Source organism: Acyrthosiphon pisum, chromosome A1 (genome assembly GCF_005508785.2).
Source record: "Acyrthosiphon pisum isolate AL4f chromosome A1, pea_aphid_22Mar2018_4r6ur, whole genome shotgun sequence".
Taxonomy (NCBI): domain Eukaryota; kingdom Metazoa; phylum Arthropoda; class Insecta; order Hemiptera; family Aphididae; genus Acyrthosiphon; species Acyrthosiphon pisum.
The window spans coordinates 110,197,308-110,215,489 of NC_042494.1; the positions used below are offsets into that span (position 1 = coordinate 110,197,308).

The 18,182-nt window shown below is 29.6% G+C and overlaps 1 protein-coding gene across 3 annotated transcripts in view; it reads left to right on the plus strand.

Annotated features, from left to right (window-relative positions):
* Window positions 1-6,890: 6,890 nt before the first annotated feature.
* The window catches only part of LOC100573619 (autophagy-related protein 13 homolog), a 23,785-nt gene continuing 12,493 nt past the window's right edge, over window positions 6,891-18,182 (plus strand). Inside the window, exons 1-3 of one of the 3 annotated variants that reach the window (XM_003240700.4) lie at window positions 6,891-7,545; window positions 14,488-14,577; window positions 14,655-14,823. In XM_003240700.4, the coding sequence (XP_003240748.1) occupies window positions 14,549-14,577; window positions 14,655-14,823 (198 nt within the window). In that variant the 5' untranslated portion in view covers window positions 6,891-7,545; window positions 14,488-14,548. Of the gene's footprint in view, window positions 7,546-9,300; window positions 9,471-14,487; window positions 14,578-14,654; window positions 14,824-18,182 lie in introns of those variants that run through there. The other 2 variants (XM_029488033.1, XM_029488034.1) reach the window with 2 other exon arrangements.

Sequence of the window (18,182 nt, forward strand, 5' to 3'; positions counted from 1 at the left end):
TGGACGTTAACTGTTATCACAGAATTATATGGATTTAAAAGAGATGTTTCTATTGCATGATTGTGTACTGAAGGAAGTGACAGAAGTAGTAAGTATTTTTCTCTGGCATTTATTTGTACATTTTCTACTTTCAACTCATTTTTTAACTTTTCTATCATCTGTAAATTACAAACTAATATTACATGTCTTGTAGGTACTTCAATAAAATACGTTTTAAATAGGCTAAAGGTTTCAGTATAGTAAGTTATACTAATTTCTCATTTTTATTTTTTAGGTACCTGTCTTTTAGATCTCCAATTAGACGATGAGCTTTCTTCAATTATAAAATCAGGGAAATATAATAATTTTATAACTACCATAGTTGCTGGGCAGTTAAATTTTTTTGTACTATTTAGAGAAAATCTTTTTTTAACACGAGTAGGATGATCATTCTATAAACGCCAAAAAAGTAAAAAAAATAATGTTAAATTCTAAGTAAGATATTTGATTTTAGAAATGTATTAAAGTAGTGTTATTACATCTGTATTGTCTTTAGATTTGTGGTGAGGTCCATTTACACATTCAAAATAAATGTGCTGTTTAATTAAAAATGGACAGCCCATAAATTGAATTGGCAATTCTCCACGCTCAAGGGAAAATCTGTACTTAGATTTTTCTCCTGTCAATACATTTTAATATTATTAGTTCATATTTTGAAATTCAATAAATAACTATTTAAACATTCAGACTTATTTAATAAATTACCTTCATTACATCTTATCAATTTCAATCGCCAATAATATTATAATAATCACCTTTTAGGACAGTAAAAGTGCTTGGATTTTCTTCAACAGTATCTTTTCTGATAGGAAAGTGAATCTAGTTGGTACTTTGGGGGGTCAACAGTAAGAATTTAGTAGTTTTCAAAAGCAACGTGAAAAACAAAAGAAAAATTAAGGAAAAACGAGAATTTTTACGCAAAATCTGTTTTCGAGAAAATCGATTTTGGTTTTCTAAAACAAATGACCGTAGGTACATAAAATATTGACTGAGTGTTTATATTAGCATTTTCTATACACCATAACATTTTACAAATATTTTGACTTATTTTCAGCTGTTTATTGACATTTCTAGTTTCCATTTTTTTATTTTTTTTTTCTATAAATATCAATAACATTTTATTTGTTGGTTAAAAAAGCTTGAAAATTTAATAGAAGGTCCCTATTATATTGTTTCAAAGGTGGATGAAAAAAATTAATCCGTGGTCACAATTTTTTTTTATAAGCATCTAAAGTTCAAATATTGACAAATACGTAAAAATGACGAAAATTTGCAAATTATTTTGAGTTAGAAATTCATGAAAAATTTTCTTTTTAAATCTAAGATTTGAAAATGTAATACAAGATTCATCATAAGTTTGTCTACCTTTTTCAAAAAAAAAATGTGTACAAGCAAGTCAAATTAAATTTTTATGAGTGTTTGAAATTCATATTTTTCCAACATTTGATATTTACTCGATTTCTCATGTTACAATTTTCTTATTTTGTTGTAATTAAAAAACGAATGACTGTAGATACTTGAAAATTCCACTGAATGTTTATATTAGCATTTTCTATACACGATAAAATTTTGAAAATAATTTGACTCTTTTTTGCTGTCTACGGGCATTGTAAGTTTTCAATTTTTTTAGTTTTTTTTTCTATAAATATCAACAAAGTTTTATCTGTTGGGTCAAAAAGTGTAAACATTTAATAAAAGGCTCCTGATATATTGTTAAAATAGTAGTTGAAAAATATTAAAAATACATAGGCACAATTTTTTTTATAAGCATTTAAAGATTGAATTTTGACAAAATTTATCAAATTTAAAATTGAATAACTATTTTGTAGTTAAAAATTCATAAAATGTTCAACTTTTATATCTAAGGATTGAAAATTTAAACCAAGATTCCACGTAATCTCTAGGCATTACAACACTAGCGCCCAGTACATTGGCGTACTCCCATGTGAGGGGAGGAGTTATGTTCCATGAAATAAAACAAAACTATAAAAATTGTATTTAGGTATTATTATATTTATACAAACCAACTAAACGAATAAATATTTATACAATTTTGCATTCCTAGGTACATTTACACTTGTACAATAATTAAATCATTTTGCGCTTTGATTTATCCGTAGCAAAATGATCTATGATTTGGTGGTGAGCACTCTAGTCTCTAAATACTCGTAATCGATTCTGAGCAGTATGCACTATGACTATGCGGTATGCACTATGCAGGAGACGGGCGACAGTGCTAGCGTTTATTATTATTAATTACTTTATCAAGACATCTGATTTCCAGAATTAGTTCGAGTATTCTAAGAACAGACTAGTTTTGGTGGCGCGGGGCACTTATTGTGGTGCGGGGTGAGGCGGATCATTCCAGTTAATATCAAATAAATTACTCGCTAGACGCTAAGCACTGTGTGAGCTGTCCCCCACCTAGCTACAAGTAGTAGAGCGGCTATACACAATGTACCCGGCGGCCCGAGGCAGTATATTTGACTGCCTTGGCTGGCGTTTTGCGCATGCGCCATTCACAATATTGCATGTGTTTACGCCGCACACCCGTATTGGGAAGACAGATTAACACTGGGAGCACTGTCGATGCCTATCGTACTGATGGTTAGGCGGGTTTCCCCTACGTGGAGTCGGGACTCGAGTCGGGAGATTGTATGTATTTTGAATTTTCCCGACATTTCGCAAAAATTCTTATTTAAGTGAAGTGTATTTGAATGTATTTGATAATATTAGTAGAAATTATACTTACCAATGTATACAGTTAGCTATAAAAGCGTATAAAGTTTCGATAGCAAAATTAATTTATTATAAAAAGTAAAATAACCAACATAAAACTATATCTATACATCCCAAATCGGAAGGTACAAATTGTTTCCACCAGAGCGCGTTTTGTTAATCTGCTTCCCCAATACCGCCTCCCGGCTCCCATGCATTAACATTGTCAACGTCGGCAACTGCCTCGTCGAGTGTCGATGTCGAACCTCTAGCGGTGGCGGCGCGGCACAGCGCGCTCCGGTCGCAGGTTTAAACTCAAACGACATGGTTATTATAGTTTATGAATTAAAACGTTACTGCGACGTGACTACGTGAGCCATCCTCCAGTTTCATGCAAATTGAATACAAAAAAAAATTAATATAAAATATAAATTTTGGAAAATAAAATTATGAAATTATGAAAAATTAACTAAAAAATTGCGCCCTAGGCACATGCCTTGGTGGCCTATGGGTAAATCCGCCCCTGGGTATATAAATTCCTTTATTTACAATAATATCATTAATAAATATACTTAGTAATACACTAAAATAGTAATATCATATAGGCTGACTGACCGTCTTCGCTCACATTCGTTTATCTTATATAATATGATATTATATCATTGAATTCAAATTTAACACAAGCCATTACAGTGACCCACTTTTAGCCTACTGACAAGTGGTAAATTGGCCCACAATGAAAATAATTAATTTACCTATAATTGGTAAATAATTATTTATTTATTCGCAAACAAAAACAATGTTTCTTACATATTTTATCAGTTTTTTTCAGTTCATCCAATCAACAAGTAAGTGGGTAGGTGCCCAACAATATGACAAAATATTCTAGTTATGTTATAACCAGTGGCGTAGTTTCCACCCCCCCCCCCTCACCAAACAAAAACCTTTTTTATATTGGTATTTTGTTTTGGGAAAATTATTGTGATAAGAGACTTTCGGCAAACTGCCGAAGGTACGAATAATAAATATTAAATTATATGGCACGACAAGTCGACAAAATTATCGTCGATAACAATTTTATTATAGCTAGGCCTCGATAACTATTACTGAAATAATAACCAATTATAAAATCGACAAAAACAGCGATGACTACGTCGAGTGGATTTTATTTTATGAATTATTATAACAGTCTAATAAAAAACTATTGCAACTATTTATAACTAATACCAATTTTGAAACAAAATAAAAATGACGTTTATTAACTAATAACTTGTAATTTGTATCATAAATATATTTTAACCACTACATCACTATATCATCCTTGTATAACACACTATAACACGTACCAACGAATAATATAAAATATTAGTAAAGGTAGTATACCTAGAGTTAATGATGGTCTTGACTCAGAGACTCTTGAGAGTTGAGACAGTGCAATGATGAATGAAGGCGATTACGATATGACGACGTCATTGGCGAGCAAATAGAGGCTTTAATACCTATAGTATTCCTATATAATAAGTGTAAAATAATTTGGCAGCCAGCCTCCCCACCCCTCAGAAATCCGAATAAAATAATTCAGCCAACTATTACAACACACGTATACACATACATTACCAAAATAATATATAGAAATTATTTATCTCATGCGACCGGGCCTCATAACCAGTTATAATACGACATGTTATGTGTTTATAACTTGTAACGTCATTATCTGGGTATTTTGTTTACATCCTAATAGGCTCGGTCGCAAGTGACGTCGAACGAAGGTACACAAACACAATACTAACATAGCCACATAGGCCTGTGTTTAGGAAATTAAGGACAATATCGGTCACCGCCGAAAAAACCCCCATCATAATATTGTATTATTTATTTAGTAGACGAAGAATGTAGATCATGTTATATTTTAAAACAGTTTTCCAAAAACAGTTAGGGCCGGTTGCACAAAACTATATTGATTCAATAAATAGTTATTGGTCCAATAAGTTGAGTTATTGAATCGATAAAAATTAAAATACGTTGCACAAAGTTATTGAACCAATAAGTTATCGACCATTAGTCACTATTGATCCATACATTTATAGGCCCGATTTTGGTCCAATAAGTTTTATTGGTTCAATAAAATAAAATTAATGAAACCTTATCAACATCATAGACCTTATACTAATAGACGGTACGTGGTAGTAGTTCCAGTGTCCAAGCGTGACGGCGCTGATCAAGGTAGTACACCGTACACCGCACATGCGCATTAGATGATACAATACTCTGTATTTTACTGTATATAATATATATATATCACTGTAGCGTAGACCGCACCACCCACCCGTATAAGGGTGTATAAGGTCTATGATCAACATAATAATGAGATATCAAATTCAAATTTCAAATATCTTCTGTTATCAACATCTTTATATTATCATAGAACAATATTATCAAAATATTAATGAACCATAACCTTAAATAATTGAACCACTCTGAACCATTATGGTATGTGGCTCAAAATATAATAATATATAAAAAATGATTTGTGCAACGATTTTTAATATTTATCTATCAATAAAATATTTTATCAAACCGATAAAACCTATAGAGCCAATAAGTTATAGGATCAATACATTTTTTTTTGTGCAACCGGCCCTTAGTCTAGGTTATTATTTATAAATTTATAGCCGATCAAAATTCGCATCTTATGTTTTATCCTATTTAAAATGCACCTCAACTGCTGATACTCAGCGTTTGTTAGTGACACCATAGAACAATGACATTGAGTAATATATTTATTTTTATTTTTAAAATGTAGGTAGGTACCTATTATTTGTTGGAATAAAAATCTTCAATAAAATATAGACATCACACCGAAAAAAAATTGTGGAAAATACGTGTACTATATTGTTATTTCAGGGGGGAGCCAATTTATTCTCCGTAGTGTAAATAAACTTTACACTTAACCGAGTATTTAGGAGAAGCCACTAGGTAGCCAGTTCCCTTCAAGTGGAGTTTCGGAGGAAGTACATTTTTACGACATTTTGTTTAGCCAAATTGTTTAATCATAATATAATGTGAATTTTAATTTTAAATTTTTTATGTATTATTGTATGAATGTACCTATTAGGTATATTTTCGGTTTTTGGAAATAAAGGAAATATATTTGTCATTATTATTGCAATTTGCAAGTGGTATGAGATACACACGACAATAAATTATGAATTGTATCATTATATTATTATAATTTATTAAACTAAATAATATACAATTTAGAACTTTACAAGTAGGTAAGGCTATACTTGTATAGTTTTTATATATTTATAATTTTTATTTGTTAAACACTAGAGTACTAGACCCCCCCTTCCCTTGCACCTTAAATAGGAGTGCCATTTTATAAGTGCCCCTAGGCGCCTAAAATATAAATACCAATAGGGCCTTGAGTCTATACATAATAATATAATATATTATATTTATGTATTAACATTATAATATAATTGTAATAACAAATAGCGGTACAAGTATTTTAATAGAGTAATGTACTAATGTGTGTACACTGTACGCACTACCTGTAGTACTGTACTTGTCTCATGTCTGTGCTACAACTTACAAGTTACAACTATATAGAACTATGTCGTGCAGGTGCACCCATCTAGTGACCACTGGGCACTGAATGCAGAATAGTGAAATAGTGAATACCGATTGGCCTCATGAGTCGTGAGCACTGTACAACAACTCAACAACTCAACAACTCAAGCGACAAGCAAGCCGAAGCAGTGGTCGTCGTGAGTTCGTGACCGAAGACCATTGACCACCACGCGCGAAAACATTTTTGCTGCGTGACGTAACGGCCACCGATTGGAGGAACGCGGTCGTCTGCGGCTCGCGCGGAATTTCGACGGCATGGCATGCACCACGTCACGACTCACGCACTCGGCTGCGGATCCGCCCGTCGCGCTGGCCAATATTATTATTATTATTATTATTATCACTATTACCATTATTGTTATTATTATTATTTTCCTCCTTTTTTTCGCCTCCTTCCCCCGCCCAGGCAACAAAATAGGGTTCCCCGATCCCGCCACCACCGACCACCGTTGTCGTCACGTCGCCGACCATCGACACACCCCCCACCACAGACGCGCGCACTTTGGTTATCCGCGTGTATCGACGACGATGGCGCAAACGAGCATGTTTTCCACGACCGTCTAGACCTCGTCCGTCGCCCTTCTGCGCGTACATTGTCGTCGTGAATGTTATTATCTATTATAAGTTATTATTATTATTAAAACCGTCTTAAAATAAAAACCGAAACTCTGCGTGCACACCTAAATGTCGCGAGAATAATAATCGTGTGCGTGATAACGCGAGGGACGTCGACATCCGACACGGATACGAGATAATATTATTATTCATTTCATACGGAAATAGGTACGGAGCACCGCCGACGTTCAGCGAAGATACCGCGTAAACCCACATGCACAGTATACTCGTTATTAAACATTACACTACACTGTAGTAATAATGATCAGTGTACGCAGCCCGCAGTGACGTTTCGTCGGTTAAAATATATTATTTTCGTTCGACTCGCGGTCAAATTCGAGTTCAAGCGCCAAAAGTTATTTTGTATCGTCGAGCGCGCGCGCGAGTGTCCCGCAGCAGGCTGCTGTCGTTCGATCGTTCGGCCGCCGTCTACATGGTTTGCGTGCGTGTCGTCGACAGTCGTGGCGCCAAAAAGTCAATCGTCGTACCTCTGCGGATTCGGTGGCGTACCTTACAAGAATAAGTACGAAACGTCGACGAGTGAGTACCACCCTTATATCACGTCCCATAATGTATCTAATACTGTAGTAATATCCGTACCTACCTCGATGGTGTGAGATGAAATGGCCCGTTGTGAAATTAACAGATGGTAGGTAGGTAGACTTGTATGTAAGACCCACAGATGCTGCCTACCCACATGTGTGGAGTCTGGACGTCTGGTGAATGGTTCACACTAAAATAAGCAATTTATGGGATTATAATATTAAATATCTCAATTCCATGCAGCATTGGGGAGGTTTGCGATATTAGCTTTTTGCATTTTAATCGTCTCTATAGAAATTGAGAAATAATATCGCAGTGTAAATTCTACCGAGTACCGAGTAACTAATAAGTTCAGTGGTAGGTTTTAATCGAGGTTTTAATATTGTAATTTAGTTAAAATCACAGTTGTATAATGTTTACAATAGGTACATTGGCATAAAATATAATGCCTGAATTCTATTGGATAATATCTATATTGCACAACATGTCGTGTTCAATGCATTATTTTTTAAAATCTATACATAATACAGCACAGCTGATTTCATGACTGCTTAGTGCTTACATACTTCTGTTGAATGACAATACAATACCTACTTTGATCCTACCTATCATTAGTTTTTTAATTTGATATTAGCTCTTGATATTTAGGTAGATAGGTGTAATCTATATAGTACCTATTAAAGTTGTCTATAATACTTACCTGCTTGTTAAATGGGTAATATAATATAGAAGTCAGTCGTTTGTGTACTTATCATGATATAATTTGTTATGTATATTATAGGTACCTATAATGTTGTACTTAAACTACCTATACCTACCCACCTACCTATATCTCTATTATGTTGATGGTAGTTTGATTTATGACGTGATGCTTATTCAAAGTATATAGATATTACCTTTTATAAAAATATATAAAACTAACCTAACCTAACTTAACCTAATAAAAAACTAAAAACATGTAACTATGTAATTTGGAAGATATAACTTTGTAGATAGTTAGGTAGGTAGTTACAAAAACAATTCAGGAATTACCTATACGTCTAAACTAAACATGATTTTACCTATATTAAATAATATAATGTGTGTACTCCTCAATAATAGGTAGGTCCTCCTTGGATCTCAATTCTTAATCCAGCCCTGCCCTCTTGGTGCATACTTTATAAACATATTAAAATATAGGTAGGTAAGTTTTGATAAACTAAACAATTATTTTACTTAATAGATTTTAAATAAAGTATCAAAATAAAAGACTAGAATTTAGGTGTAGGTACATATTTGGATTTTTCATATATATTTTTTACTGTAGGTATCTATCTCGGTATCTACCTATTTTGAAATTAAATATATGAGACCTATATGAGATATATTTCCAAGTCCTTTCAGAAGTTAAGTTAAAAGAACGAATGTGAACCATTGTGATTTAATCACCAAGTTAACAACTACCTATATTGAGCTGTATATAACCTTGTTCATGATATAAATAGGTAGGTAACCATATTTTCACAGCTGTGACCTTGTATGAATGCATAATACATAATTTTATGCTGGTGAATATTATATAAATTTAAAATTATGTTTCATATCCAAATGTGAACTTGCAATAAACTTAAATAAATTTGCTAATAAACTGAAAAAAGTCAAAACCTGTAAAATAAAGAAATAATTCTGAGTAAGTAGTACTTTTAACACTATTTTATATATATAGATACCTATATAGTTTTATTTTGTTTATGGTACCAGTCATATTGTTATCTCTAATTTTATTATTAGTTTCAACTAAACTATTGAACCATTAATTCTCGCATTTATTTTATAGGTACCTAGAACAAAAACTAAGCAACAAGTTTTATGAGGTACCTACCTTTTTTTGATATAAATCCAGAAACAACATGCCTCGCAACATGCTTATTAAACAGGAATAGGTAACGGGTATATTTTGGAATGAGTAGATTAGCCGCTTTAAATGTTTGGCTGAAACCGTTAACCAATATTAATAGATTTATTAAACTATAAGTTGAGAAAATAACTAGAATATAAACAATTTTTCCTGGAATTATTGACTAGTAGTCTAGTTCAGAGAAAATAAATATTTTTTATAAGTAGGTAGGTTGCACAAAAAATAAAATAGAACAAGTTTTGCAGCTTGTAAATGTTAGGTTTATTACTCGGTTTATGATACATGCCTACAATGTTGTATATTGTATGCAATGGAGAGTAATATACCTAAGTGATTAGATACCACAAATATATCTAATAGGTACAGTAATTGTTTTCTAATTTTTAATAAAAAAAATAGGTTTATTGCAACTTCTGGTGGAACTACCATTTACCTATGAATGATATTTTATGAAAATGTAAGATAGGAAATTATTATGGAATCTGCCATCATATTGTTGCTGTATAATACAGTGTTAGGAAAGAACAAATTTATTAACACTCATTCATTGCATTTAAATTTTTTTTGATGAACGAATAGTGTAGGTACCTTCTTACAAAATTTTTGTTTTTGAAAATGTTGAATGTTTTTTTTTCTACTAATAATTATTCTTATCAATAACATTTGGTACGTATAAATTGAATATTATATGTTTACTCAAGTCATAATTAAGTTAGGTAATGGGAATTACTAAAATTACTTGACCGTGATAAACATGAGTGCTGGAGGGGCAATGCAAACTTTCTTCATTCTTTTTCCATATCTACTGTTTACTTCCCTACACCTACTACTGGATTATGTATTATTAATTATAAAAATCCCGTAAAAATGTATATTACTTATAATGATACCTAGTTAAATATTTAATATTAGATAAACTTAAAAAATCATAATATGTGCTTACTAAAACTACCAAACTTAAAATTTTACATCTAGATATAAGCTTCAGTATTATGCGAAATTATATGAAAAATTAACTAATACAAATCTGTTATTAAAATACATGATTAAGTCATTAAGTGCAGTCATTAAGTAACTATGACAATGGAATTCCAACCATCTATTCAAAAATTTAATTACTTACACATATACCCATCAGTCATAGTCGACTTTGTTTACGTTTTAATTGGAAAATATATATCTAATAGTATAACAATATGTAAAAAGTGTCAAACTTATAACAAAATGTTAGCGGATAAGAAAAATCATTAATTAGTTATTAGTTTATGACCAAAATGTAATATGTCTACATACATAGTAATCTGATATTTAATTATGTTATATAAATCTGATGGTTGAGTTCAGATATTTTTTATGCTTAACTCAAGTGTTTCATGTGGATCGGAGTGATAAGACGAGCAAATTTACTAGAAGATGGTTAACTATTTGTTTAAAATTTAAATAGACATTTCAGTGCTGAGATTATTAATATCAAATCCAATAGTGAAGAACAACTATTTGAACCTACTATACTCTGTTCCATCTAAGAGTGAACTGCTTTTGCGCACGCTGAGCTGCCGAACTGTGCCTGACCCCTCATGCGATATGCCTATGCGTTCTGTGATTGGCAGACAGTCATCACCGGCCGTCGTCTTTTGTTGGGCGCCTGTGCTAACGCTCTCACTGATGTCCGGGTTGTGGTGAGGATGCGCGTTTAAAACGTGTTTTGGTCAGCCGAGTGGTTCACTCTTAGATGGAACAGAGTATACTAATTAAATTGGGGAATAATTTTAAAAGTAGCTACTATTGGTTTTTGCGAGAGTTTTTGTTATATTCCAATTCTAAGTGTAGTTAGTTATATTAATTAATAACTATTAGTGAACATGGGCAAGTAATTTTATGGTTGCGGCTAATTGTCGGAAATGAAAGCTGAAGACAAAAACCAATTTAATTAATGGTTGTGGTCCGACCAAACCTAACAAAAATTAGTCGTTGCCAGAGGTATCTTATTTGAGACTAAGAATAGGTAGCGGTTAAAGTGGAAAAAAATTCCAGAGGGGACTAATGTCTCCATATAGTTTTAAGCATTCCATTTATAATTTTATGTATACCTAATGTATAAAATCCTAATTTGTTAAATGGGGTGCTTTTTAACCGCCATCTGAGGTAGGGGGACTGAGCTCTCTTTAACCCCTGAGAATAAATATTAATAATAATAATAATAATAATAGTATGATACTAAATCGAGTACTAAATAGTATTTTAGATTCATTTTTAATCTTGTTTTTAGCATAAATATCTGTTTCAATGAAGTAGGTAGGTATTTACAAATAGATAAATAGATAAATCAAACTGCCAGGGTAAAATAAATAAGTCTAGACCATACTTTTATAAAAATCAAATGTTCATGAAATATTAATCACTCTGTATACCTACTTATCTACAAATGTCAGTGCCGTAGCCAGGGGGTGGGCACTGGGGGCACTTGTTTTATATTATATTATATGTTTGATAAAAATTAAAAGTTAAGGCTGTCGAAGTGAACCATTTTGAAGGGGTCGGATTTAGGAAATATTGCACATCCATCGTTAGTACTATACCCGGTACTATATCTATGTGTGTAGTGACTGATCATTAGTGTGTGCGAGTTCCCCGAACGCTTTATGCAATTTAAGATAAATGAAGGCTAAGATTCTTGAACCCCAGTAAAGTACATACGGGCAGTCACGTCATTATATTTTATGATAAAAAAATGTTCAACTTACATGTGCCACAAAACTCCCAAAAAGTGGAAGACAAATCCTCCCAGTACCAAAAGCCCTTTTGGCTATTTTAATTTTGAAAACATATATTTGAATTCCTTAATCTCTTTTCTAGATTATGTAGGAAATGGATCTATGATCTGTAGTATTGTTTAATTAGTATTATAGTACCAGAGTAATTTCCTTTTTTTTTTTTTTCAAAATTCACTTTTAATTTTGAATTACTAAAAAAAAAAATCACTTTCAACAAAACACACTAAAAGCAGAGAAATTGTTATGTTTTTTTCGAAATTAAAATTGGATTTTTGGAAGTACATTTTTTCCGCTTATTAACCTAATTGCACGAAAAAAACTACTAGCTTTCAACAGTTTTAATATAGTCTTGTATTTTTGTAAGTAAATTTTAATAATATTCGAACCAAAAATGGAATGTTTTGTTTACAACACATTTTGATATAATGATAATAATATTGATGAATACATTAACCTATGGTTTACAATAATACTAATACATTGTTATATTAAAATGTAGCCAATGTAGGTACCATACTTGTTAACATAAATATAATATAGTCATAAAACAAGTAGTAGATACACTTTATGAACAAAGGGGTCATAATTAGATATTCTAGCATTTCAAAGGCTAGAGAAAAAAAATTAAGTGCCCACCCAATATTTTTTTCTGGCTACGGCACTGACAAATGTTACTGGGTTGTTTAAATTATACCTATAATGAAAGTGTTATATTAATTCCTAATTATGTATGATTCCCTACATTTTATAGGTACCTTTTAGAATACAATTCAATAAATTTTAATATATTTATACTGATTCAGATTAATCAAATATAATAAGTTGGTTGGTATCTAATTTTCATATAAATATATTTATAAATTGTACATTTAGTTGAGTGTTAAGAGTGTTAGTGCACTAATCGTTTTCTCTCTTTGTCCCACGCACAACATAGACAAAACGCATTTACGTAAAATCATTTTTTCTATGCGTTTAGAGAGTGTGCATTTATGCGTTTAGAGTCAAGTCACCTGTTACAAAAAAGATACAGAATAATATTTTTGAGGGAATGACATATTGATTTTATATTTTATTATTATTTGACTTTCAAAATAAATAAAAAAATGTAAATGATGTTTTAATTGTTTTGAGACAATATTTAGACAAATCTATATGTCATTCCCTCAAAAGTATTATTCTCTATCTTTTTTGTCATGTGTGACTTTACTCTAAGATTAATTAAACACATAGAAAAAATTATTTTGCGTAAATGCATTTTGTCTCGGTTAGCTGTGAGCTCGTGTGAGCCAGAGAGAGAAAACAAATAGTGTGCTGATAGCCTCTTAAGAATAATTATAAACCTTTAGCCTGCCTCTAAAATCATTAAAAAATTATCAAATAAAGAGTTAAATTGCCTGTTAAAAAAATTATAAAACAGCCTTAAGGCTTAAAGATTTTTATTTGTATAAAATGATATGAAATAAACTTTGTCAGTTTACCTATATTATATTGGTATGACATACCTAAACGTGATTGTTGTTTACTTGTTAAGAATAGGTACATGTATACTAATTATAATATTTTATATACCTACCTGCTTATTTGTATTTTATTTAAGATAAATCTTTGAGGTTAATTAACTTCTCTTTGAACTTGGCTGTTACGTCAATACTATTAAATTATAATCAATCAACTTTTTATACTTCCTAAAGATTTTGCAATAAATATGATTTATTTTTAAATTATATCTACCTACACGTACTTGTTGGTAATAAGTAATAACGAAAGGTGTTTCATATAAAAAGTATAATAATATGTAAATTGATAATGTATATGTGTACAAAAACAAATTTGTTATCATAGAAATTACCTAGGTACTTCTTTCAATCTGCTTTGTCCCTGTTTTTTAGTGTTTTAACCTATACAATGATATCAAACAAAAATTAAATTAAATTATAAAAGATTAAAAATACGCTGTGATTGTGCCAGATGCCTAATGAGTTTATGGTTATTTTAAAAATTATGTTTAAGTGCATTGTATTTATATAGGTAACACTGATTGCGCAAGTTAGCATTATATAAAATGTACAACAGTTAAAAAATTGGCATATTTATTGAAATCAGAAACTTTCTTGGTGGGCCGGTATTTGTGTGGGCCTCAGATTTATATTTCTCAAGTCAAAAATATCTTTAAAGAAAAAAAAAATGGAAATATGCCTCTGCTAGCTGTTTAAATGTATAATCATGAGATTAGATTTCAATATATTAATATAAATTTAAATGTTTCAGATCATTGCAAGATGCAGAAAACGGTGACGCAAATAATAGTTTTAAGACAAAGACAGTTAAGATGTTCAAAGTTATTAACAGTTTGTCCATGTGTGAATTTTATATTAAATTGGTGTTAAATAAGTGATTATGGTTAAATTTTAAATTTTAATTTTATCGACCCTTAGTAAAAAAATAAAAATGGTAGATACACGCACATTAACTGAGTCAGCCGAGAAAGAAAGGCAAGAAATGGAACAGCTAACTAAACTTATGACTATGAAATCAGCTCAAATAATTGTACAGTCAAGAATGGGTGAAAGATTGCATACTTATTGTACAAATCAGAATAGTTCGGTAAGCATTTTATTTATTATGAACAATTTAATAGGTACAGGTATTATAGGAAATCGAAGTGTGTATGAAAATGTGTCCATAGTGGTGAAGGTTAAATACTCCAATACTCTAACCCTAAAGAAGTTAACAATATTTATTTTTATCGTTTGATAAATATAATTCTTATAAGTTATAGGTGAAACCAAAAAATTTGAATAAATGATAGGTTGTTTTATTGTAAAACTGCTAGGTATTTAATTTTGATTTAAATCTCGTTTAAATCAACTGTTAATACAATATGACGATTATGTATAATATGTTATATTTGGTGTTTTATTTTAGATGGTAAAATTTGGAATTTAATTATTTATGGTATGTTTTTTTTTTTTAATAAAATAGTTACCTATCAATGAAAAATATTTTAATGGAAACATAAAACTAGCTATATATAATAAAGTCATTTTAGCTTTTTGGCTTTTGAGCTTTCATTTATAATAGGTACCTCCTAATAACATTTCTAAGCTAGATATAATAGGTAGGTATAGGATTTTTGAAGCCAGTTTATTGATTACGCCTACCCTATTGACACCTAATGTGAAGGTATATAGAGTAAGTACCTACATAGATACTTTTATAGTCGGGAGAATGAAAAGTGACGCTGACGATATGATAGCAACCTTTTTGTTTTCATCGAAAACAGGGGTTCTAAAACTCGTATCCAACATTATTCTAATACATTTGTATAAGGTAATTGTATATATATCTAATACATTTCAAAATACGTGCTCTTTATTTTGCGAAACCATCAACAATTCACCACCAGAAGCGCGTGTATCAGCGGCCACTTTTCATTCTCCCGACTATAGTTATTTTATTTAGCACAAAAACACTGTTACATAAATATATTATAATGAAAGCTAACTAAAAGTATCTATGTTAAAAACATTACATTATTACATTTAAATAAAATGGTTTGATAACAAACAATAACAACTGATTAGATAATGTTCTGTATTTAAATGTAATTAGCTAATGGATTAGTCATATATGACTAATTAATGCATATAGCGTACTAGTTAAAATACAAAATTTGTATATAAATTAATTTACATTAAATGAGTACATATTTTAGCATATTTGTTGCCATTTTAATTTAAACACTCAATTAACTTTTTTATTTTATTACTACAATATAATTGTTTTTATTGTCATAATCAAATATTAAGTAAGTTAATCAAACACTGAAAATATGCAAATTAATATCACCTAGAAATGTTAACTGTTGATGCATAAACATCATCAATAAATTAAATATAATTACCTTTCATAGATTCTTTCATTCTTTAGTAAGATTTGGTTATTTTGAAGGGTTTAAAAATATAGATTGTTTTAACATATCCAAAAATACTAAAATTGATTACAACTTTTATGAATGATAAAATGGTAACGATTTTAATTTATTTTAATATAGTTTAAAGAAAATGATATAAATACTGTTATACAGTATACTAAATAACAAGCCTTGTTACAAGTCAACAAAACTAAAATTGCAAATTCTATGTTTCAATGAAAACAAATACAAATCTTCTATCATCTAAAAACCTTAAAAATATTTATTTTATGTTATAGTACAAATTGAACTACAACATAAGTTTTGTATAGTTTGATTTGCACTATTAACTTAATACCTAATTACTGCTGGCCTTCGCCTGTAAGAATTCACAATCTAGTTGAATTTAATAATTAATTTTAAAAATTACACATTATAAGACATAATTGACAATTGACCAACATTCTTAAATAACTCGTACCTAATTAATGAACTAATTTTGTTCAAAGACATCTAAAATCACTGACAAAAATAAAATCATCATGTTTGTTATATCAACTCAAGTTATTTTAAAACAAATGATAAATTTCCAAATTTAAATCAAAACCCCTTATATAATATTACTCGGTAGATGAATTATTATCTATTGTAGTAAATTGTTATGTTGTTCTACTAACCTACTTGCACTATCTATTTAACTATTTTCCACAACTACAATAAACTGTTATATGGATACATAGTACTAGTACTCTGTAGTATATTTTACATAACATTCCAGTTTAAGTACCTATAATTGTATGGATAGAATCAATGTAAACAATTTAATTTACAAAAATATTTTTTTTAAATCAATGACTATTGTATGTTATATTAATTTTTAAATACATTTTATATTTACATTATACATTATCTTAAACATTAAATCATTGTATCATTAATTTACTACATAATATAAGATTTTACAAATTTAATTTATTAGGTATTTCAATTCAAAAAAAAAAACCTAAGACAATTAATTAATAGGACTTTTTATAAATATTATTAACTAAGTACCTCTAGATTAATTTAAATAAATATATATTGTTTATTTATTATGAAATATGTGGTATAAACTGGAACTTGATTGCTTTTGCTTTTTTGTGTTATAATGTACATAATTTTATCTAGTTTACTAAATCCTGTTGAGCAAGATATAAAAGCCTTGAAAACAAGTTCACTATTGTATGGAATGTACTTTGTTCAAATTAAATTATTATAAAAAAAAAAATGATCATACATTTTTACATAAACATTATAATATTATTTTGTGTTAAGTTATATTTAACAAATATTGTAATTTATTCTGTTTTATTTATAAACCAAGATAATTTTGATATATATATATTAATGTATAAATATACAATGATTGTTAATTAATCTCATGAAAGATGGTAAAAGTGACAAATATATTTATATTGAATAATCAGAGTAGTATAATTATGGAACATTGTTAAAAGAAAAAAAATGTTTCATTAACTTATAAAATATTTAAAATCTAAAGATATTTATGAGAAATTTCAGAGAACTGATTGATAACATGTAAACATTTAATAGATCTGTGTATTTCTGCGATAATAACAACAGTTGAAACCTTACTTAAATAAAAAAATAAAAAATTTTTAGGTATTTATTTAAATACTAACAATTTTTTGTTAACTTAATAATTGTATTAAACATGTATTAAATGTCTGCTTAAAAATTATATATATAGATTTTGGCTGATAGAATTTGAATGACTTTTATAAATTATAATAACTATCAAAGTTATGATAGTCATAATGGGATACAAGAGCTTAAATTACTTGGTGTCATAAATAGGTACCAATCTTACTAAAATATTCACTGTTAAAAAAACAAATTATTTATTTATTCTTAATTTATGCATATGGCATATCTATAAATTATTATGAGTAAAATGTGCTCCAAGGTATTAAAACTAATGTAAATAGGTATCCCGAAACATTTATAAATAATTTGGTCACCCTTTCCTTGGCCTGGACACGATCTTATT